The sequence below is a fragment of the Staurois parvus genome, unplaced genomic scaffold (assembly GCF_062004578.1).
Source record: "Staurois parvus isolate SC_StPar_1 unplaced genomic scaffold, SC_StPar_1.0 ptg000448l, whole genome shotgun sequence".
NCBI lineage: Eukaryota > Metazoa > Chordata > Amphibia > Anura > Ranidae > Staurois > Staurois parvus.
The window spans coordinates 4,175,059-4,197,939 of record NW_028318244.1 but is presented as its reverse complement, the minus strand read 5'-3'; the positions used below and the strand labels follow the sequence as shown (position 1 = coordinate 4,197,939).

Here is a 22,881-nt window from a genome sequence, read left to right as displayed (position 1 = left end):
CTTCAACTTGCAGCCTAGTTCTTTAAATTGATTCTTAAGGAGCCTCCACCTTCCATGTATTCTGTCATTGGTTCCAACATGGACCAAGACAGCTGGGTCATGCCCAGCCCCTCAAAGTAATTTATCAACCCGGTCCACCTCGTGCCGAACCCTGGCACCAAGGAGACAGCAAACCATTCGGTTGAGGCGACAAATTATTCTATCGATTGTAAGCTCGAAAGAGCAGGGCCCTCGATCCCCTCATGTTTTGCATTGTATTGGTATTGTTCTGTCACATGTTCTGTCTCCCTTTGTAATGTACAGCGCTGAGCGAACTATTGGCGCTTTATAAATACTGTATAATAATAATAATAATAATCAGTCTTTCTGATTATAGAATCCCCTATTACCACCAACTGTCTAGGCCTTCCTGCACTACCCTCACCACCCCTCCCAGATGGTCTGCCCTCCCGGCTGTTAGGGATAGCTGTCTGGGCACAGTAGGTGTACAGACACAGGAACTAAGTGCAGGAGTGGTGGGATCCCTTCATAATGGGCAAAGCAGGGGTACAGACCTGAAACCTCAGCACAGGGATGGTGAGAACAACTCATAATGGGCAAACCAGAAGTACAGACACAGAAACTCAGTACAGAGATGGTGGGAACCCCTCATAATGGACACAGCAGGTATACAGACCAGGGAACTCAGTGCAGGAATGGTGAGAACCACTCATAATGGGCACAGCAGGAGTACAGACACAGGGACTCAGTGCAGGAATGGTGGGAACCCCTCATAATGGGTACAGCAGGAGTACAGACACAGAAACTCAGTACAGAGATGGTGGGAACCCCTCATAATGGACACAGCAGGTATACAGACCAGGGAACTCAGTGCAGGAATGGTGGGAACCACTCATAATGGGCACAGCAGGAGTACAGACACAGGGACTCAGTGCAGGAATGGTGGGAACCCCTCATAATGGGCACAGCAACAACCATGCGAGTTCAGCAAAAAGATCTCACAATCTCCAAGAAATAGAAGAGACTGTTAGGTAGTTTAACTCCTCGTTCATCAATTAAAAATAATATTCCCTGTGGTGTTTAGGATGAGTTACATTTGAGTATAAAATCTAACTTATTGTCTGTGAATCACCCAGAATTCTTACCTTTAGTATTTGTGCAGGTGGGCGAAGCATTTTAAATTGGATAATATATCGGATAAAATGAGTGTTCAGACTACATGGAGCCCTTGGACTTTATCTACTGTTTGTGTTTCATAGTTCCTTGATTCTGTCCAAGTGATAATTTAATTGGACCAAATTTTTAAAGGTACAATCTAAACAAGGAAATGTAATATGGAGAAATGGTTCAGTCGTGGGAGGCAGCCTACTCACCCTTTGTATTGCTTGTATACATCACAACTCTGATTCTTCAGGTCAGCGATTCCCAACTCCACCATCTGAGCCTCTTTTAAATATTGGGCCCCAGACATGCATGCTTTATTGGTGTGATCACATAGTTATTAGCAACTCTTCTTAAGGCAGCTTTCTAGACCAAAGCTTTTTTGTAAAGCACAGAATGACTGGCAAGAGGCTGCAGGCCCACCACAGAATATATAAAAGTGAATGATATCTGAGTGGGTTTTCTGAGTGTTTTTGGTAATATCAGTCCACTGGCTGATTTTATTTATCTCCTGGAGCTGCATTTTAAGAAGAGTTTACATAAAGTATTTCAGAGCCCGGGAGAGCCACGTTCCCTGGAGTGTGATACGTGACAAGTCGCACGTCAGTGCACAGGTCGGAGTTATTCCCATTAGTCAGTACATCTAGATTCTGTGGGAGCCCTGTAACCTATTGCTGAGGAGCGGAGAGTCTCTGGAGCGTTTGGCAAGGTGCGAGGATGAGAGAGTGGCGCTCTTAACGTTTCTCACTAGCTCATAGCTGTTCAGCATTGTCCTCTATGACCCTCTGTTCTTCAGATAATGCAGAATACAGCTATGCGGAGCTTTGTACAGATCACACAATACACAGGATACAATACCTCTCTGGGGATTATTCATCCCCAATTACAGACAATGAAGTACAGCACTAATTTCTGTTATCTGCTATCTGTGCTGCATGGATTCTATTTTAGTTCTTCGTCACAATTGCTTATTTATTTATTTATTTTTACAAAATTAGATATTTAAAATACTTTCCTTTTCCTTAAGGAGCTCTGCACCTTTCAATTATATATATATATATATATATATATAATTTCTGTTATCTGCTATCTGTGCTGCATGGATTCTATTTTAGCTCTTTGTCACAATTGCTTATTTATTTATTTTTACAAAATTAGATATTTAAAATACTTTCCTTTTCCTTAAGGAGCTCTGCACCTTGCAATTATATATGAACACTGGGAATAAGGTTTAGCTCTACATTCCAAGGTGAAGTGAAATATAAACATATAATACCTTCCCTAGTCCCCCCTAGTCAATCAGAAAACTTTGTCTTAAAAAAATACCTCTTTTGAAACTAGGTCTGTCCGCTGGTTTTAGGTGGGATAGGATAGCAGGCCCCTATAAATGTTATAGCACACTGCCTTGGATTGTCTTTCAAGAAATTTATATGAAAGAACACATCGCCAGTATCCCTTTAGATGTGTGTGCTCCTCCCAGCTTGCCACTGGGTGGTGCAACCTGCTGATTAGTTACTTGATTTTTAATCAATCAACTGATCTGCAGATTGCACGGCTACAGTTTGCACCACCTAGGAAGCATGAATCTCTAAAGGGATGCTGGGGATGTGTTCATTTCATTCTCAGGAACAAAATGATTCATGGATGAGAAAACTATTTGCAGTGAGGGACGGATCAATGACGACATAGGTTAGGAGGGGAGAGGAATGGTGACAATTGAAGTATTTAAGACAGAAAAATGAAGGTGGGCTCAAGATAGCTGCTGCAGCTTCACAGGGTTATATTTTGGAGATGCAAGTTTGCAGGTAATTGAGAGGGATCTGTTTCAACACAGGAACGGATTTGCTACAAGTGTGGGGAAAAAAAGGAAATGCTGGAGTTCAGCTTTAACCTTTGAGATAACATATGAACCTCACATGGAGGGCGTTGTTTTCAGTTAATTACCTGGTTTGTGAAAAGAAGCAGTAAAGCACAGCTATTGTGTAGCATTGCAAAGCAGGAAGCAAAACCTGCACATGTAATAAGAAAATATGGCTGCCCCTAGGTTTATAAATAATAAAATACTACACTTAGAATAAAAGATTCTTGAAGCATTAAAACACAACTGAGCACTTTTATATGTAAATCTAAAAAATATTGAAAAGTTCAAGCGCTACAGGTGTTCAAATGGCATATGTGGAACTGAAGCTTCTGCCCATCTAGCATCCTGTAATGAATGTTCTGGCATTTTCTGTTTTGTAGGTGTGTGTGGCTGCTGTGGAGCGCTGCGTCCTCGCTACAAGAGGCTAGTCGATAACATCTTCCCTGAAGATTCAGAGGTAAGGAGCTTTTTTTGATCAGGCTGTCACACCAATCCATGTAGACAATACATTAAAAACCACTATATGTGGTATTTTGTATTTAATAACACTCAATAAATTGCACTGCATGCTGAACATCAAACCCAGCATTACACACAATTCAATTCAGTCAAGCAGCAGCTCCCGACCCCATCTACACAGGAGACTGCACACCTGCTGGGAAGTGAGTCCTACAGTCCAGTCCAGTGTCAGGCTTAAAACCAGAAATATATATTTAAATTAGTGTAGCGCTAAACATTCATTAAACCAAAATACTATTTATAAAATAAAAATAAAAACCATATATAATGCATATACTCTGTGATTAGTGCTATAATCCTCTCAGTGCTCTTGCATGCCACTTAATACATATACATATACAGTTGTGTCCAAAATTATTCAACCCCCACTGAAATTGAGTGTTTTGGCCAGTTTGACATTGCTTTTGATCATTCAGTCATCTTGCTTACATTTACATTAAAGAGGCACTTGTAGGTCAGACAAATATAACATAACAGTTATAATGAAATAACCACAAATGTCTTTTCTGTGCTCACAGCATTATCAGTTTTATTCAACCCCCAAGTGACATTCAATCTTAGTACTTAGTACAGCATCCTTTTACAGTTATAACAGCTTTTAAACGTGAAGCATAGCTTGACACAAGTGTCTTGCAGCGATCTACGGGTATCTTCGCCCATTCTTCATGGGCAAAGGCCTCCAGTTCAGTCACATTCTTAGGCTTGCGCACTGCAACTGCTTTCTTTAAGTCCCACCAGAGGTTCTCAATCGGATTTAAGTCTGGTGACTGCGATGGCCACTCCAAAATGTTCCAGCCTTTCCTCTGCAACCATGCTCTAGTGGACTTGGAGGTATGCTTGGGATCATTGTCCTGTTGAAAGGTCCAACGTCTCCCAAGCCTCAGGTGTGTGACGGACTGCATCACGTTTCCATCCAATATCTCCTGGTACTGAAGAGAATTCATGGTACCTTGCACACGCTGAAGCTTCCCTGTACCTGCAGAAGCAAAACAGCCCCAAAGCATGATTGACCCTCCACCATGCTTCACAGTAGGCAAGGTGTTCTTTTCATCATAGGCCTTGTTCTTCCTCCTCCAAACATAGCGTTGATCCATGGGCCCAAACAGTTCTAATTTTGTTTCATCAGTCCACAGAACACTATCCCACAACTTTTGTGGTTTGTCCACATGGCTTTTGGCATACTGCAGTCGACTCTTCTTATTCTTTGGAGACAGCAAGGGGGTACGCCTGGGAGTTCTGGCACGGAGGCCTTCATTACGCAGTGTGCGTCTTATTGTCTGGGCTGAAACTTCTGTACCCACATCTGACAAATCTTTTCTCAGTTCCTCAGCAGTCACACGGGGACTTCTCTCCACTCTACGCTTCAGGTAGCGCACAGCAGTCGAAGTCAGCATCTTCTTTCTGCCACGACCAGGTAGCGTTTCAACAGTGCCCTTTGCCTTGAATTTGCGAATGATGCTTCCTAAGGTGTCTCTTGGTATGTTTAACATCTTTGCAATCTTCTTATAGCCATTGCCCTTCCTGTGAAGAGAAATCACCTCTTCTCTTGTCTTCCTGGACCATTCTCTTGCCTTCACCATGTTTGTAACCACACCAGTAAATGTCTAGAAGGAGCTGAGTATCACAGTCATTTTAAAGCTGCCTAATTGGTGCTTATTATGCTTGATTGCTGCTCGGTGACATCCACAGGTGTTTTCAATACCTGATGGAAAGCACCTGTATGAACCTCTGTTCTTCAGAGTGGTAGTCTTTAAGGGGTTGAATAATTGTGGCAATGAAGAAACCACATAAGAACCATTTACTACTGTATTACATAAACAATTGATGTCATTTTAGTTGCATTTGGGTAGTTACAACGTCCTTGTAGGATTTGATTCTGAATACAATTCCAAATGTACACTATAGTCCCTAAACCCCTTTACAGCATTGGGGGTTGAATAATTTTGGACACAACTGTATTCCTATATCCCAAAAATCAATAGAAACTCATATTCCATTAATTATACATACATTTTGTGATAGTGCCACTTCAAAAAAATAAATAAATCAATATCATGTGATGGTGCCACATCAACTTAATTCAACATCCAATGTTCAAATCCAAATCAATATGCTCCAAGTGATATTTATATACATGCAGTGTTTCTTTATATATATAGTGCCACTCGTGTAAAAAACACACTCCTTTCCACTTCGGCTGCAATGCCTGCTCACCTCCTTCCAACGACCCCTAGGGGCCTACAAGCCTTTAAGATCACTCTGGATCCTCAAGAATCCTGGTTTGGTACCTCTCTGATACTCCTCCTATTTGGCCTCCTCCACACCTTCACTGCTGTGCCTCATAGGATCCTCACCAGCAACTCTCTGCAAACTCTTAATGGAGAGTAGAGCTCCCCTGTTTCAGTTATATCACCCGCCATGACTTGGATGGGATGTGGACTGAAGACAAGAAGGGGCCGATGCCCTGAGAGGATTATAGCACTAATCACAGAGTATATGCATTATATATGGTTTTTATTTTTATTTTATAAATAGTATTTTGGTTTAATGAATGTTTAGCGCTACACTAATTTAAATATATATTTGAGCACTGTTTTGGGTACCAGTTTGAGTGTTAGCAGCTGAAAAATTAGGAGGGGGGGTTCCATAGAAGCGCAGGAGGACTTAGAATAAGAATTAAAACCAGAAATGATAAGTTGTTATAACCTGATGTTATCCAATTTTCTAACACAGAACTGGAATACCATTATCCAAAAGGTGATACAAAATAGAACTGTGGGCAGGCTATGGACTTTTAATTCCCATCAAGCAGTAAACAATCCCAGGAGCTTTTAAAACAATCTCTCTGTGACTTATGTAGCTGCAGCCACTGTAGCGTAATTCATCTTGAAAATATACTATATAAAATACTTTCAGTTTAATTTTCAGCTACTCAGGTGACCTTTTTCCCCCTCACATCATCAACTAAGCAGCTCACCCCCTGTTCCCACTCCCAGCAGTGACTCAAGCTGGGTATACATTAGTAGATTAGTGAATATTGATACAAACATCTGTATGAATGTATGAATAATTCTCAGTACATTGACGGGTTGGAATGAATGGGCTTTAAAGCCTAAAGAACTTCACCCGAAAGGGGAATTCAGCTTATGTGCTTCCCCCCCTCCTCTACCACATTTGATACATATTTGTTTGGAGGGAGCAGGTATCTAGTTTTGATAGGTACCTGCTCCCACTTCTACTTGGATCAAGTTAGGCCTCCCCTCTCTTTTGGACACATCACAGGTCCCAGGAGGCTCTGGGACCATTTACAAAGCTCAGCGGGGAATTTACAGAAGCAATTGGAAGCCGGCTGTGATGTCACAAGGAGTCACAGCTGACTTCCCCCAGAGCCAGGGACCCAAAGAGTGGAAAAGAACCAGCAGCACAAACCATGAAAAGAGATTCACAAAGAAAAGCGGTTACATAAAGGACAAATGTGATACTAAAATAGTATTCAAAGATATGCTTTATTGGCAAAGTTGCACATACAGAGCCATTGAGTCAAGACTGCAAATAGCCATCACCTCAATAGTGGACAATACACAAGACGTCCTTAAAATAAAAAAGAGAGGCATCATGGCAGGCGATAAGTGGTACTATGCTATCGAGGCAACGACTCACAGGTCTTTTGCATCAATAGCAAAGGCACATCGGTGTACACCACCACGGTGGGGATATATTTATGAGATGAAAGCATATGATAGACTATGCATCAATAATAAAGACATGTAAAACTCCAAAAATAGCTGGAAATAGGGACCCATAAGACAATACTTTGGGGCTGGAATAGACCAACTTGGATGTACATCATACATGCAGAGTGATATCACAAAATGACCATAAAGACATAAATATGTATCTGGTACTGGTAAACCATAAATCAAATATCATTGTTAGAAGACACAGTCCTCAAGGTAAATGACTGGCCTATGATAGGCCATAAGTATAACGTGGTGATCCTTGATGAGATATACAGTCAGGTCCATAAATATTGGGACATCGACACAATTCTAATATTTTTGGCTTTATACACCACCACAATGGATTTGAAATGAAACGAACAAGATGTGCTTTAACTGCAGACTGTCAGCTTTAATTTGAGGGCATTTACATCCAAATCAGGTGAACGGTGTAGGAATTACAACAGTTTGCATATGTGCCATTGCATAACATTCCACTTCTTTCCCTTAAAAAACTCTTTGGTTGCTTTTGCAGTATGCTTTGGGTCATTGTCCATCTGCACTGTGAAGCGGCGTCCAATGAGTTGTGAAGCATTTGGCTGAATATGAGCAGATAATATTCCCGAAACACTTCAGAATTCATCCTGCTGCTTTTGTCAGCAGTCACATCATCAATAAATACAAGAGAACCAGTTCCATTGGCAGCCATACATGCCCACGCCATGACACTACCACCACCATGCTTCACTGATGAGGTGGTATGCTTAGGATCATGAGCAGTTCCTTTCCTTCTCCATACTCTTCTCTTCCCATCACTCTGGTACAAGTTGATCTTGGTCTCATCTGTCCATAGGATGTTGTTCCAGAACTGTGAAGGCTTTTTTAGATGTCGTTTGGCAAACTCTAATCTGGCCTTCCTGTTTTTGAGGCTCACCAATGGTTTCCATCTTGTGGTGAACCCTCTGTATTCACTCTGGTGAAGTCTTCTCTTGATTGTTGACTTTGACACACATACACCTACCTCCTGGAGAGTGTTCTTGATCTGGCCAACTGTTGTGAAGGGTGTTTTCTTCACCAGGGAAAGAATTCTTCGGTCATCCACCACAGTTGTTTTCCGTGGTCTTCCGGGTCTTTTGGTGTTGCTGAGCTCACCGGTGCGTTCCTTCTTTTTAAGAATGTTCCAAACAGTTGTTTTGGCCACGCCTAATGTTTTTGCTATCTCTCTGATGGGTTTGTTTTGTTTTTTCAGCCTAATGATGGCTTGCTTCACTGATGGTGACAGCTCTTTGGATCTCATCTTGAGAGTTGACAGCAACAGATTCCAAATGCAAATAGCACACTTGAAATGAACTCTGGACCTTTTATCTGCTCATTGTAATTGGGATAATGAGGGAATAACACACACCTGGCCATGGAACAGCTAAGAAGCCAATTGTCCCATTACTTTTGGTCCCTTAACAAGTGGGAGGCACATATGCAAACTGTTGTAATTCCTACACCGTTCACCTGATTTGGATGTAAATACCCTCAAATTAAAGCTGACAGTCTGCAGTTACACATCTTATTCGTTTCATTTCAAATCCATTGTGGTGGTGTATAGAGCCAAAAATGTTAGAATTGTGTCCATGTCCCAATATTTATGGACCTGACTGTATGTCAACATCCAGAGGCAGATAGTAATGAGCAGAAAGCTATATATATATATAGATGTATTATCTTGAATGGTAGAGTATCCATAAGGCCACCGCCGTCTCGGATATAAATGGCAGAGCCCTGCCAGCATGTAGAAATAGCTATCTGCCAGATCTGAATTAAAATGTCTCTTTAAGTAACTGGATCAGGTGAAAATGATGAATAGATCTTTGATGGACTATGCAGATAAGATGTTGTGCACCAACTGTAAGATGTAGCATTATATCTCCATCCTGTAATAAGAGAGTGACAAGGAGAAAGTCAGTGAGACTGCTGCTGTAGCAAACTTCTAGCAGCCATGATGTCTCTTTTTTATTTTAAGGTTGTCCTGTGTAATGTCCACTATTGAGGTGATGGCTATTTGCAGTCTTGGCACAAGGGTTCTCTATGTGCAGCTTTGCCAATAAAGCATATCTTTGAATACTATTTGAGTATCGCATTTGTCCTTTATGTAACCGCTTTTCTTTGTGAACCCCTTTTCACAGTTTTTGCTGTAGGTTTTTTGGTTACTGGGCAAACTATGTACGTCAGGCGATACATATTGCTCTCTAGGCCTCTATTTTCTATGGTTCGCAAAGAACCAGCCCGGGTGAAGACAGGTCTGAATCTCTGGATAGGTAAGTGTCCTTTTATTAAAAGTCAGAAGCTACAATATTTGTAGCTTCCAACATTTAATGATTGGGGGTATCCTCCTGCGCTTTATATAGATGGAATCCCTATATTAAAAGCTGCTGTCACTCGACTTAAACCAATAAGTGATCAAATAATGTAATTTATAGATACATGCCAACATTTAATGTTATCTTTCTATAGTGAAGATCCTCTTTAGTGAACAAAAGCCACATACACTGTTAGAAATTTGTTAGTTCCAGAAAAAATTTCCATACTGCTTCTTCAAATTTTTTCATCACTGTGGTAAAAAATGAACATTGATATGATCCCCCTATCGATTAGGAAATCAATTGAGCGTTCTTAAAATTAAAATGTTCGACTGGTGTATCCTCAGATTTAGCAGCTTAGCGTCCTCTCTCCCAAAATTAATTCAGCTAATCAGCTCCCTCCTTCCTCAGCAGTAACCCAGCACCTACCATTGATTCAGCAGATTATCTCCCCATGCTCCCTCTGTTCCCCCTTCCATCAGTGACTCAGTGGCTCATGCATACAAATTTGCGCGCTTTCCTGCCACACACAGAAATGCGCTGCCACTTAGCAGACACGTGGCAGTGCCATTAATTGTTATTAACATAGAAAGGTGACAGCAGAAAAAGACCAAGTGGTCCATCGAGTCTGCCCATTTTATTGTTTTGGTTTTTTGGTTTGTTTGGGGGTTTTTTTTGGAGGGGGGGGGGGGGGTTGTCTGAGTATAAATCTATGCTTGTCCCAAGCATGTTTGAAGCTGTTTGCTGTTGACTGGCTCACTACTTCTGCTGGAAGTTTATTCCAAGAATCAACTACCCTTTCAGTAAAATAGTACTTTCTGAGATTGGTTTTGAACTTTCCTTCAGGCACCCCATACATCTGCTAATGTGCAGTTCATTGAGGCTTGATTTTGCAGAAGAATCAGGGTCTTCTTTTGCATGTTTCCCGCATGTAAGAAAGTCTATTGAAAGGAATGGCCTGGCCTACATGCGCTGTGCAGGAACTTGCGCATGCTTCTGAACGCAAAGTGCAAACCTAGCCTAAAAGCTGATGCGACAAACTGCATGGCACCCTGCTTGGGTTTTTCCCTCAGATAGCTGCTTCCTCACTGCTGGAGCACAGGACCAAAGTATTATAGCCGGCCACTGCACCCAAGAACTAGAATACACTAGCTTAGAAGCATCCTGGAACTCTTTATTGAACAGAAATTCAGGTTTTTATATCCTTCAGAAATAGTAGCAGTCCCCACATTAACAATAGAAACAAATATTAAACATTGGGATAAACATCTCACACTGATTAGGTAAGGAGGTCAAGTTGACACCAGACTAATCCCATCATGTAGGAACCTTTAGACATAAACAGTCGGTGACTCAATTAACTCAATTAACAATGGGACAAAGACACAACGGAAAACACATCCCACCTTAATAAACAGATTACAGCAAGAGACTTCAGCATCAGGTTGTTTTGAGCTGATTATTTTAACATCTGCTCTGAGTCTAGGAGAGGGTTTGAAACAGGCAATGCTGGTTTGGGCATAGAGACCTTAAATTTGTATCCTGGTTCTCCAGTTCTCAGAGTCTGCATGTTTTGGGGAGACATGGACATGAATCTGAAATAAAATTACTCCAAAAGGTCCTCCAGGCACACACCTCCCAAAGAATAGAGCCCCCTCCAATGCCAGAGCCCATAGTCAGTAGGCAAGAGGATAGCCTGCAGTCTCCTCCAAAAGACCCTGTCCTTGCTGGGTCTGTCACAGCTCATTTACTGCTTGTTAAAGCAGAACTAAAGTTCCACCATTGTTTGCTGCAATAAACAACACTTACCTGTTTGCCGCATCCCCCAGTATGTAAACTGAGCTGTGCATGTGCAGCTCAGCTTACCCCATCTCCATGTGCTGGAATGATGGCCTCCTGCGTGTGCACAGGAGTGACATCATCCCGCGCCAGCCAATGAAGCTGCCTGAAAACCGGCACACAGGTGAAGATGCTGATGAGGGACAGGACCGTTGGAGAAAAGATAGGTATAAAATACTTTTAGTTCCACTTTAAGAATATGTAAATGTAAAAAAAAGCCTGGCCACAAGTTCACTTTAAACACACAGTTCCTTCTGTCCGTGAACAGAACCATGTATTTATAACTAGAGTCATGCTTGTGGTCACTTTACTCTAAGGCCTTCTTCCTCTTCCCCCGATTATTATTATTGTTATTACTACGAGTTTATATAGCGCCAAAGGGTTTGCTCAGCGCTGTACAATAGAGGGGGGGACAATACATGGCACAGTACAACAACAACAAACAACGTACAAGGGGTAAGAGGGCCCTACTCTTTCGAGCTTACAATCTAGGTGGGAGGGGGTAAAGGTACAGTAGGAAGTGGCTGAGGGGAATGAGGGGTGGGAGGAAAGAGGGAGAATGGCTGTTAGGTGAGGGTGGGGTAGGCTTCCCTGAAGAGATGGGTTTTGAGGGAGCACCTGAATGTGAAGAGGGAAGGCGACAGTCTGATGGATTGGGGCAGTGAGTTCCAGAGGATGGGGGAGGACCTGGAGAAGTCCTGCAGTCGTGCATGGGAGGAGGAGACCAGGGAGCAGGATAGCTCCCTGTGAGGAGCGAAGGGTACGGGTAGGGCGGTACTTGGGGATCAGGTTGGTGAGGTAGTCAGGGGCAGTGTTGAACGGCTTTGTAGGTCAGGGTTAGGAGTTTAAATTTGATGCGTTGGGCAATCGGGAGCCAGTGGAGGGAGAGGCAGAGGGGGGTGGCAGAGGTGGAGCGGGTGGTGAGGTGGATGAGTCTGGCAGCTGAGTTCAAGATGGTCTGGAGCGGGGAGAGCCTGCACTTGGGTAGGCCGGTGAGAAGAGAATTACAGTAGTCAAGGCGTGAGATGATGAGGGAGTGTACTAGAAGTTTGGTGGTGTCAAGGGTGAGGAAGGTACGTATCTTGGCAATGTTGCGAAGATGGAGCCTGCATGTGTTTGTGAGTGATTTGACATGCGGTTGGAAGGAGAGGTTCGAGTCAAGAATGACGCCAAGGACTTTGGCTTGCGGGGCAGGAGTGATAGTGGAGTTGTTGGTGATGATGGATAGGATGGGGGGGGGGTGTTGGCAGGGGGAAAGATGAGGAGCTCGGTTTTGGAGAGGTTGAGCTTGAGGAAATGTAGCGACATCCAGTCTGAGATGTCATTTAGGAGGTGAGTGATGCGGGCGGAGATAGTGGGGATGAGGAGAGGGGTGGAGAGGTAGATTTGGGTGTCGTCAGCGTAGAGGTGATAGTTGAAGCCGTGAGAGTGTATGAGTTTGCCCAGGGAGGAGGTGTAGATGGGGAAGAGAAGGGGTCCAAGGACAGAGCCTTGGGGGACCCCAACAGAGAGGGGGAGGGAGGGGGAGGTGGCACCATTGTAGGTGACACTGAAGGAGCGTCGGGATAGGTAGGATGAGAACCAAGAGAGAGCGGTGTCTCTGATGCCAAGGGAGAGTAGTTTATTAAGGAGGAGGGGGTGGTCAACTGTGTCGAAGGCCGCAGAGAGGTCCAGGAGAAGGAGGACAGAGTAGTCGCCCTTGGCTTTGGCGTTTAGTAGGTCGTTAGTGATTTTGAGGAGGGCAGTTTCAGTGGAGTGTAGGGGACGGAAGCCGGACTGTAGTGAGTCAAGGAGGTTATTGTCTGTAAGGTGGGAGCTTAGGCGATCGTAGACTATGCGTTCAAGGAGCTTGGAGGTGAGTGGCAGCAAGGAGATGGGTCTGAGGTTGTTGGGGTCCGCGGGATCCAGGGAGGGCTTTTTGAGGATGGGGGTGATATGCGCGTGCTTTAGGGGGGAGGGGAATACGCCAGTAGAGAGGGAGAGATTGAAGATGTGGGTGAGGGAGCGGATGAGGGAGGCGGGGGGTGACTGGAGGAGTTGAGAGGGGATAGGGTCCAGGGGGCAGGTAGTGCGGCGGGCTTCTGAGAGGACTTTGGCGACTTCCTCAGTAGTGACAGGGCTGAGGGAGTGCAGTGCGGGGGGGGGGGGGTAATGGTGGGCGGGGCATTGGGAGAGGTGGGGGGCAGTGCGGTTGTGAAGGCAGAGGAGGGGGGGATGAGGGGGTGACGGGGGTGAGGAGGCTAGGTGGGGAGGTAGATTGCAAGTTGACGATGTCCTTACGGATAGCGTCAATCTTGTTGTGGAAATGGGTGGCAATCTCGTGGGCGGTGAGAGAGGTACTGAGTGGAGGAGGGGGGGGGGAGAGAGAAGGGAGTTGAAGGTGGAGAAGAGTCGGCGGGGGCAGGAGGAGAGGGTGTTGATTAGGTTAACAAAGTAGGCCAATAACATTGATCCTCTGCTCGGTGTTTGCTCTGTACCCAGGTCAGCATTCAGCAATACAATTCATGTATAGATATATATCACTTTTTATATGGCACCATGCAGCGTCCTTTGGATTAACACTGCACACCGTGACACTTGCTCCGGGTAAGACGAGATTCCTGCCATCGAACGGAAGGAAGTCATATTCTGCCCGGCGGCTTTAATGAACTCCAGTGATGCTGAGAAGGTCATAGTAGAAGTCATTGGAATTATTAGTGTCACACAGCAGCGATAAAAGAGAAAGCAGCTGAGCCAGCAAAACACGGGGAGATGGAGAGCCACCAGGGAGTATACATATATAGAAAGGGAAATGAGCACATTACTGCTACAGAATTTAGAGCTCTTGCATTTGAGGTTGAATCTGATAAGCACACCAAAAGGAAAAAAAGGTGGTGTGGCGTTTAAATGTGTACATACCATCTATTTTGCTGTCAGAATGTTTAAAAGTGTTAAAGCTGAAATTAATTTGGCTCATATTTTGCCTTCCCAGTTCCACCAACTTAATATGCTAATGAAATGTATATGTTTTCAATACATGCTATATCATAGATCCATTGACATAATCATGGGGTCTCTGTTCTTCTTTCTGCAATGCAGGCAGATCATGGCTGGTGACGGGCCAGCTGGTACATATCTTCCTGAAAACATCACAGCACTCGGCCTCAGTACTCCTCTCAAGAGCCATCATGCAAGCAGTGGGATGGCCCTTGGGAGGAGTTATGCAAATATTGAAATGTCTTGATGGGTGGATGTCTATCTGGAGGAGTAGGCATTCCAATGCAGGTTGCCTTTGCATGTAGACTGCCCTAGCTAATGCCCACATGCTGAGCCTCTATGATCAGGGGCGGACTGACCATTTGGAAACTCGGGCACTGCCCGAGGGCCCGGGTTCAGTAGGGAGCCCCATGAGATTCCCCTGGTACCTTTTTCATAGGCTTTTTTGAGTTTGGGCAAGGACACAGGGGCCCCATGAGCCCCTATTGCCCGGGGGCCCCATGAGTTGTCAGTCCGCCCCTGTCCATGATTGAAAGAATTGAAATCCAGTTGATTAAAGGAGCGGGCCAGGGACTGTCAAGAAGGGTAGGAAAGGGATAGATGATGCTGGATGAGGTGGAGAACACTATGGCCTCATTCACATGGGTGTGCCTAACTGTACACCCATGGGCAGGACTGTCTTTACCTGCGCAGGATGCACAGATGCTCCATGCAAGCAGCCCATTCACATCAATGATGGGGCCCAGCTGCATGGACCTGTATGGATCTCCAAATGCATCACAGACAGACTACATCCTGATTCGTGCATCCAATCCCCACAGATGTAAGCTCAGGGATGCGCTTGGAGATCTGTGCTGGGTTGTGCAGCTGGCCATCTGTCATTGATTTAAACAGTTGGGCTGCATGGAACACCAGTGCATCCTGCCTGGGTGAAGATGACTTTTCTCACGGGTGCATGGATTGGTACACCTGTGTGAATGAGGTCTTTGGTTCAACAGAAGAGTGCAGATTCTGCACTCAGTTTTCCTAATCATTCTTTCAAGGACAGTGAGGTGCACATAGGACAGAAAGGACAACTGGACCACAAGAGGTGTGAAATAGGTAATCCAAGTGAAATACCCATCCCTAAACAGAGGTGGGGGTGTTCAATGATATCTGTTTTTCACATTTAATGCTGTTTGATCATCTCTACCTCACCAGTTTGACAACAGTGCACACTTTCAGACATATGACTCAAATGACTGACACCTATGCAGACCTCATGACACCAAGGACAGGTTGTTGTATCTAGAACAAGGTGGTTCCATAGCTCTCTCACCTCCCATCCTGTTCTTGGACAGTCAACATCTGCACATTCCACGGTGATTGGATTAAGTGTCTGTTCTCCCAGAGTGGATATAAATGCTGGGTTATGTTCCTGTCACTCATTAGAACTAAAGAAATGGCTTGGAAAAGCTATGACACGTCTTCAACATTACAGAACAAGTCCAGATGATTGTGACTGACTACTACTAGATGTTCTAAACTGTTTTGATGAATTATGATGAACCAGGGGCAGACTGACAACTCCTGGGGCCCCCGGGCAATAGGGGATCATGGGACTCCTGTGTCCTTGCCCAAACTCAAAAAAGCCTATGTAAAAGGTACCAGGGGCATCTCATGGGGCCCCCTACTGACCGCGGGCCGTCGGGCAGCGCCCGAGTTTCCAAATGGTCAGTCCGCCCCTATGATGTTAGAAGTACCCCTGAGGTACCTGCCAGGTGAAGAACACACTCATCTTTTTTGTGGTATTTGCAGGATGGCCTGGTCAAGGCAAACATGGAGAAGCTGACATTCTACGCTCTGTCAGCCCCGGAGAAGCTGGACCGGATTGGGGCTTACTTGTCTGAGCGACTGAGTCGAGATGTGGCCAGGCACCGCTATGGGTAAGGACGTTATGGCGTGTTACTTATCCTGAACACAGTGATAGACTTCCATTAATCTATATCTACTATGAGAGAAATATGTAAGCTGTCCTGAAAATTCCTGATGCCTGGCTGACATTCTGGTGCATTGGCTCCAGTGTTTTCAAGTCACTGACCAGGAACAAGACAGGAAATAAAGGATTCTGATTTTTCACCCTCTTTCCTTTCTGCATGACTGTCCGGGGTTCATGATTCAGAGGCATTGGGGTTGATTTATTAAATCTGGAAAGTGCAAAATCTGGTGCGGCTCTGCATAGAAACCAATCAGCTGCCAGGTTTTATTGTCAAAGCTTTTTTGTACAGCGCTGAGCAAACCCTTTGGCGCTATATAAACTCGATGTAATAAAGCTGAAGTTAGAAGCTGATTGGCTACCATGCACAGCTGCACCAGATTTTGCGCTCTCTGGTTGTCGGAAATCAACCCCATTGAAGGCAGAGATTGCCAGGCTGATTGCATTTTCAAAAGGATACGAGAAATGGGAGTCCTTGTATTTCTCTCATATTTTGAAAGAGAACATCAGGAAAACACAAGCCCTGTGCAGCACTGCTATACAGGCAGCATGTCACTGATTTCCTGAGAAGGTTCCCACTGTAACAGATCTGTCTCTATCTGCTGAAGGTGACAGATTCTGTCCCCATATATCCCCACCAACTAATCCAGGTGAAATTTTAATAGTGGGTATGTTAACGTGTATCTAAGTCCTAGAACAAATGTTAGGGTGTATATAAACCTTAACAATGACTTGTTTTGGCATGTTAAATAGACCATTTAAAGTGTTAAGTTACATCTGTTTTATATAGTGCCAAGAATGCCCGTTGATCCTGCCAGAAATCTTGTGAGCTGATAAATTCCTGCGCTCTCTGCCTGTGCTGCACTCTTACCAGTTACACTGTGCGAGGAGAGGGTGAGGTGGTCCCCCGTCCTCAAACACTTCCTACCCTACACTGCTCCTCCATAAATACAGTACGGTCGGTGATGTTGTCATCCTAGAACAGGAAGTGTTACTGGCAGGATCACCAGGTGAAAATTAAGGAAAAAAGAAAAATAACGCTCTTCAGTTTAGACTAACACTTTAATATATTGCAGCTTGTCTGTCCTAGGGTGATCACATTCTCTTACTGTTCTGTATCAGTACTGTATTTATGGAAGAGTAGTGTTGTCACCCTAGAACAGGAAGTATTTTAGTAGAGTTCAAATCCAATAATAATAGGATAATCCACACTATCAGCATAAACCAATCAGCCTGCTAGAAAATGGTATACATACAAATCAAGAATTAAATAAAATGCATACGGTAAAATATCAAATAACACTTAGAATACTATAGCTCATCAGACATGAAATAAACATCCTTTTAAACAAGCATCATCTACTAGTATCATCTTGTACCACAAAGTGTTCACTTCCACCCTTAGTTAGAAAAAAATCCTCTGCACTGCTCTGCCAAAGCCCCCACCTTGTTCCACTCAGTGCATATTACTGGCTTACTGTGACTGCCTGTGACTGGAAGTGTAAAGAAGTGAGACTTAGATAATGAATCAGTCTGGATACTCTGAGCAGGACCCTCTGGAGATCACCCCATTTCAGTAGACCTCTTTCCTGAGTACTTAACCACTTCCATACCGGGCACTTTTACCCCCTTCCTGCCCAGGCCAGTTTTCAGGTTTCAGCGCTTTCACACTTTGAATGACAATTGCGCGGTCATACAACATTGTACCCAAACTAAAATTTTATGATTTTCTTCATACAGCTAGAGCTTTCTTTTGGTGGTATTTAATCACCACTGGGGTTTTTATTTTTTGCTAAATTAACAAAAAAAGAACGAAATTTTGAAAATAAAACACATTTTTCTTTTTTTCTGTTATAAACGTTTGCAAATAAATAATTGTTCTTCATAAATTTAGGCCGAGATGTATTCGGCTACATGTCTTTGCTGAAAATAACCCAAATTAGGATCTATTTTTTAGTTTGTAGGAAAGTTATAGAGTTCACAAACTATGGTATAGATCTGAATATTGATCAATCCTGAAGTGCTGACAGCCAATCTAATTTCTTGAGGTCCAAGAATGTCAGAACAGTACAGATATCCCCCAAATGACCCCTTTTTTGCACAGTAGACAGTCCGACGTACTTCATAAGAGGCATGGCGAGTTTTTTGAAGTTGTATTTTTTTGTCATACTTTTTCGGAAAATGAGAAAAATAAAAAAATTATTTTCACTATTTTTTTTTACATACTGTCACCAGTGCAGTACAGCGCCATCATATAACTGGCATGGCGGTGATCAGGGACACTGACTGGTGACAGTATGAAAAATAAAATATATATAATTTTTTAAAAACATTTTTACAAATTTTTTAATTATTTTAAATTTTTTATTAATTTTTTTTTTCTTTTTTTTTAAGATTTTTTTTCATAGTTCACTATGATCAAAATAGTAACATTGTACTACTTTGGGGAAGTGATCAGTATTTTTTTTTTTTTACACAATTTGCTTATAGCAAAGAATTACTTTGCTATAAGCAAGCATTTACCTGAATGACATCGATTCATTCAGGGTTTTTTTTTTTGTTTTTTGTGCTTAGCTGTGATTTGGCCACAGCTAATCACATGACATGTGCATGTGATTAGCTGTGACTATTCACAGCTAGACACTAGTATACAATGGATGGCATGAATGAAGCCATCCATTGTATACAACTGTCATGTGACCTGCTGTGATTGGTCACAGCAGGTCACATGGTACCGGCAACTGGGCCGGTACTCAGATCTGTCATCGGTCGTGTCCGAGGTACACGGCCGGTGACAGATCGCGCCGCTGCGCGGCTCTGCAGTCGCGCAAACTGCATGCCTGAAAGGACGCCATATGGTGTCCACCCGGAAAGGTGAGGGTTTTTGCTGGCCCCCATTCGGCCATAGGCTGGGCGGGAAGTGGTTAAAGTATATTTATGGTCTCGTTATTTTTCTAGTTTTGCATGGAGTAGAGAAGGATTAGAACTCCTGTTGGTTTTAGTGCCATCCTGGGCTCCGTTAGAGAGCTTTCTCTTCACTTCCTTTTCTATTGTCACAGATCACCCTTCTTTGGTGTACCTCTGTCCTCCTCCAGGTTGCTTAAAGGATAAGTTCACCTTTCGGAAGACGTTACATGTTCTACCTGATTTTATGGTGGAACATATAACATGTTCTCATAGCCGCAGCTGCAGCCACCGCCCCCCCCCCTTCCCTCTGATAGCTAGAAGTTCCCTCGTACTATCTGTCAGATTTGAAAACAGCGCGGCCATGTGGGACTCCGCCCACACGGTCGTGTCATTCCTTCACGAACTTCCGTGAATGAATGAACTGCAAGTCCCAACAGCCTTAGCGGCTGTGGGCTTGTAGTTTTCAATGAACTACCATGGCACTGTGGAGCGCTGTGATAGTTCATTGATTCTTCCTGTCAATATATCTGCCTGACCGCACATCCCGTACAGCATGCAGATGTTCTGACAGGTCTGTAGGAGACCTGCATGGCATTAGTGATCTACTGATTGCTGGTGCAATGCTTTCCAGGCTCCTGTAGACAAAAATAATAAATGCACATTTTTTTTACCTACAAATAAATGTGCATTTATTGTTTTTTTATAAAGGATGAACTTATCCTTTAAAGAGTATCCATAGCCAATTTTTTTTTCTATTTATGGATGTAGTAGGGAAGGATTAGAATTACTGTTATGTTTCCTACTATCCTGGGCACCACTAGCAAGATTCTCTTCACTTCCTGTTCTAGTGACACAGTTTTACCAGGCAGGAATTGAGGGGCTGGCAGGGTGCTGTATATAGCTTCTTAAAAACATCACAGTACCCTTCTTCAGTACTCTCGAGCCCTGAGCCCTGATGCAAGCTGTTGGAGGAGTTTTGCAAATATCAAAATACCTTGATGTGTGAATGTCAGTCTGGAGGTGGGGGGAATTTCTAGGCAGGCTGTATTTGCATGCAGACCACCCTCGGTAATGCCCACACCTGATGCTAAGGCCTCCTTGCTTGCAAGAACTGAATCCAGTGAAGGGGTGGGCCAGGGGCGTCCTGATGACGCTGGATGTCCTCCAGCCAGGAAATGAGGTGGGTTCTATCTGACTTGTTGCAGCTTCTAATGCACATTGTTAGAAGCGCACAGCATGCAGTGAAATCAGAGTAAGCCATTTCAGTCCAGGAGAGGAGCTTCTACAACTGTGCAAGACTAAAGGGAAGGCTGGAGACCAGATTTAACTTTGGTACACAATGATACAAGTGGGCCTTCAGGTTCAGATCAGATGGTACTGTCCCTTTTTATAGGCTCAACAAAGGAAAGGAACATTGACACCAAAGAAGTAGAAGGGGAGATGTTTAAAATGTAACCTTTAAAGTGCAAATTTTCAGCGAGATTCCAGCACACAGAAGCGAAGTGAGAAAGCCATGTGACTAATGATGTTTAATTACAGTTAAAAGCTTTCGGCTCCTGCCATCAATTACAAGACTTTTCAAATTTCAGTGCGGGCTGGAAGTCAGAGTTTTGTCTCTCTGCAATTATTACCCTTGCAGCTGAACAAGTGAGATGCTGGTGAACTAATCTGTCATCTGCATAGTGGTTATCCTGTCCCCTCCAGAGAATGGCAGGTTGTGCAGTTGACATTTTAATTTTGTGGTATCCCATGGAACAGATTTAAAGCCAAACTAAAATCTCCAAATGTAGCGCTTTGCTTTAGAGTTCCTAAATAGTGTTCTATCAAACCGATGATTATTTGCAACAATGTAACCTTTACCACAGTGATAATCACAACCATGCATCTGAAAGGAACATTCACTGGACCATACAGTGGGAAAAATAATTTGATCCCCTGCAGATTTTGTAAGTTTGAATAAAAACAAACAAGGGCGCACTCTCATCGTGCATTACCGTGGTATAACACGTAATTTATTAAATAAAAAGGATGTATACTCACAAACCAACGTGATAATGGGCAGTATAGGTGATCCACAAAAACAGTCACAATGCATCTATGTCTAATGATGCGGATTACCTGACGCGTTTCGGGAGCTGAGCCCCCTTCCTCAGAGCTAAGGATGTGTCTGCTGGCCACAAGACTATACACCAATGGGATGTCAGAAGGAGGGTGGAAAAGGACACTCCCACCCACTCTCAGCAGCAGTGAATTCTGATGTGTTGGTGACTGCTGTTTACCATAGAAATCTTCAGTCTTCTGCCTCCAAATACCAGGTATTTGGAGGCAGAAGACTGAAGATTTCTATGGTAAACAGCAGTCACCAGCACATCAGATTTCACTGCTGCTGAGAATGGGTGGGATTATCCTTTTTGAACCTCCTTCTGACATCCCATTGGTATATAGGCTTGTGGCCAGCAGACACATCCCTAGCTCTGAGGAAGGGGGTTCAGCTCCCGAAACGCGTCAGCTTATCCGCATCATTAGACATAGATGCATTGTGACTGTTTTTGTGGATCACCTATACTGCCCATATCACGTTGGTTTGTGAGTATACATACTTTTTATTTAATAAATTACGTGTTATACCACGGTAATGCACGATTAGAGTGCGCCCTTGTTTGTTTTTATTCATCAGTGGTCAGATTTCCCAATCTCAGAAGGGCAGCACCTCTTTGGTTGGCATTTGACAATTCCTTGGTTTGCATGAAGATTGGAGCGCTGGTTTCGTTTATTTTTCTTTTAGATTTTGTAAGTTTGCCCACTTACAAAAAACTGAAGGGTCTATAATTTTTATCATAGGTGTGTTTTTTAAATGATAGAGACAGAATATCAACCAAAAATCCAGAAAAAACACGATACAAATGTTATAGATTGAGTTGCAGTTCAGTGAGTAAAATAAGTATTTGATCCCCAAGCAAAACATGACTTATTACTTGGTGGAGAAACCCTTGTTGGTAAGCCCAGAGGTAAAATGTTTCTTGTAGCTGGTTACCAGGTTTGCACACATCTCAGGAGGGATTTTGGTCCACTCTTCTTTACAGATCTCTGAGTCCTTAAGGTTTCTTGGCTGTCACTTGGCAACTCAAAGTTTCAGCTTCCTCCATAAATTTTCTATAGGATTAAGGTCTGGAGACTGGCTAGGGCTACTCCATGATCTTAATGTGCTTCTTCTTGAGCCACTCCTTTGTTGCCTTGGCGGTATGTTTTGGGTCATTGTCATGCTGGAAGACCCATCAATGACCCATCTTCAGTGTTCTGGCTGAGGGAAGAAGGTTCTCATCCAATATTTTACAAAACATGGCCCGTCCATTGGCTCCTCAATGTGGCAAAGTCGGCCTGTACCTTTAGCAGAGAAACAGCCCCAAAACATAATGTTTCTACCTCCGTGCTTGACTGTAGGGATGGTGTTCTTTTTTCCAATTCTTCTGTGAATCATTTAGATGTTCATTGGCAAACTTCAGACTGACCCGTACATGTGCCTTCTTGAGGAGGAGGACCTTGCAGGTACAACAGGATTTCAATCCATCGCAG

General features: G+C 43.5%; 1 protein-coding gene across 2 annotated transcripts in view; it reads left to right on the top strand.

Annotated features, from left to right (window-relative positions):
• Window positions 1-22,881, top strand: part of LOC149453567 (protein EFR3 homolog B) — a 374,541-nt gene that overhangs the window by 213,687 nt on the left and 137,973 nt on the right. For both annotated transcript variants that reach the window (XM_089688184.1, XM_089688185.1), the window contains exons 2-3: window positions 3,403-3,479; window positions 16,224-16,351. In XM_089688184.1, coding sequence (XP_089544310.1) covers window positions 3,403-3,479; window positions 16,224-16,351 — 205 coding nt within the window. The remainder of the gene's footprint in view (window positions 1-3,402; window positions 3,480-16,223; window positions 16,352-22,881) is intronic.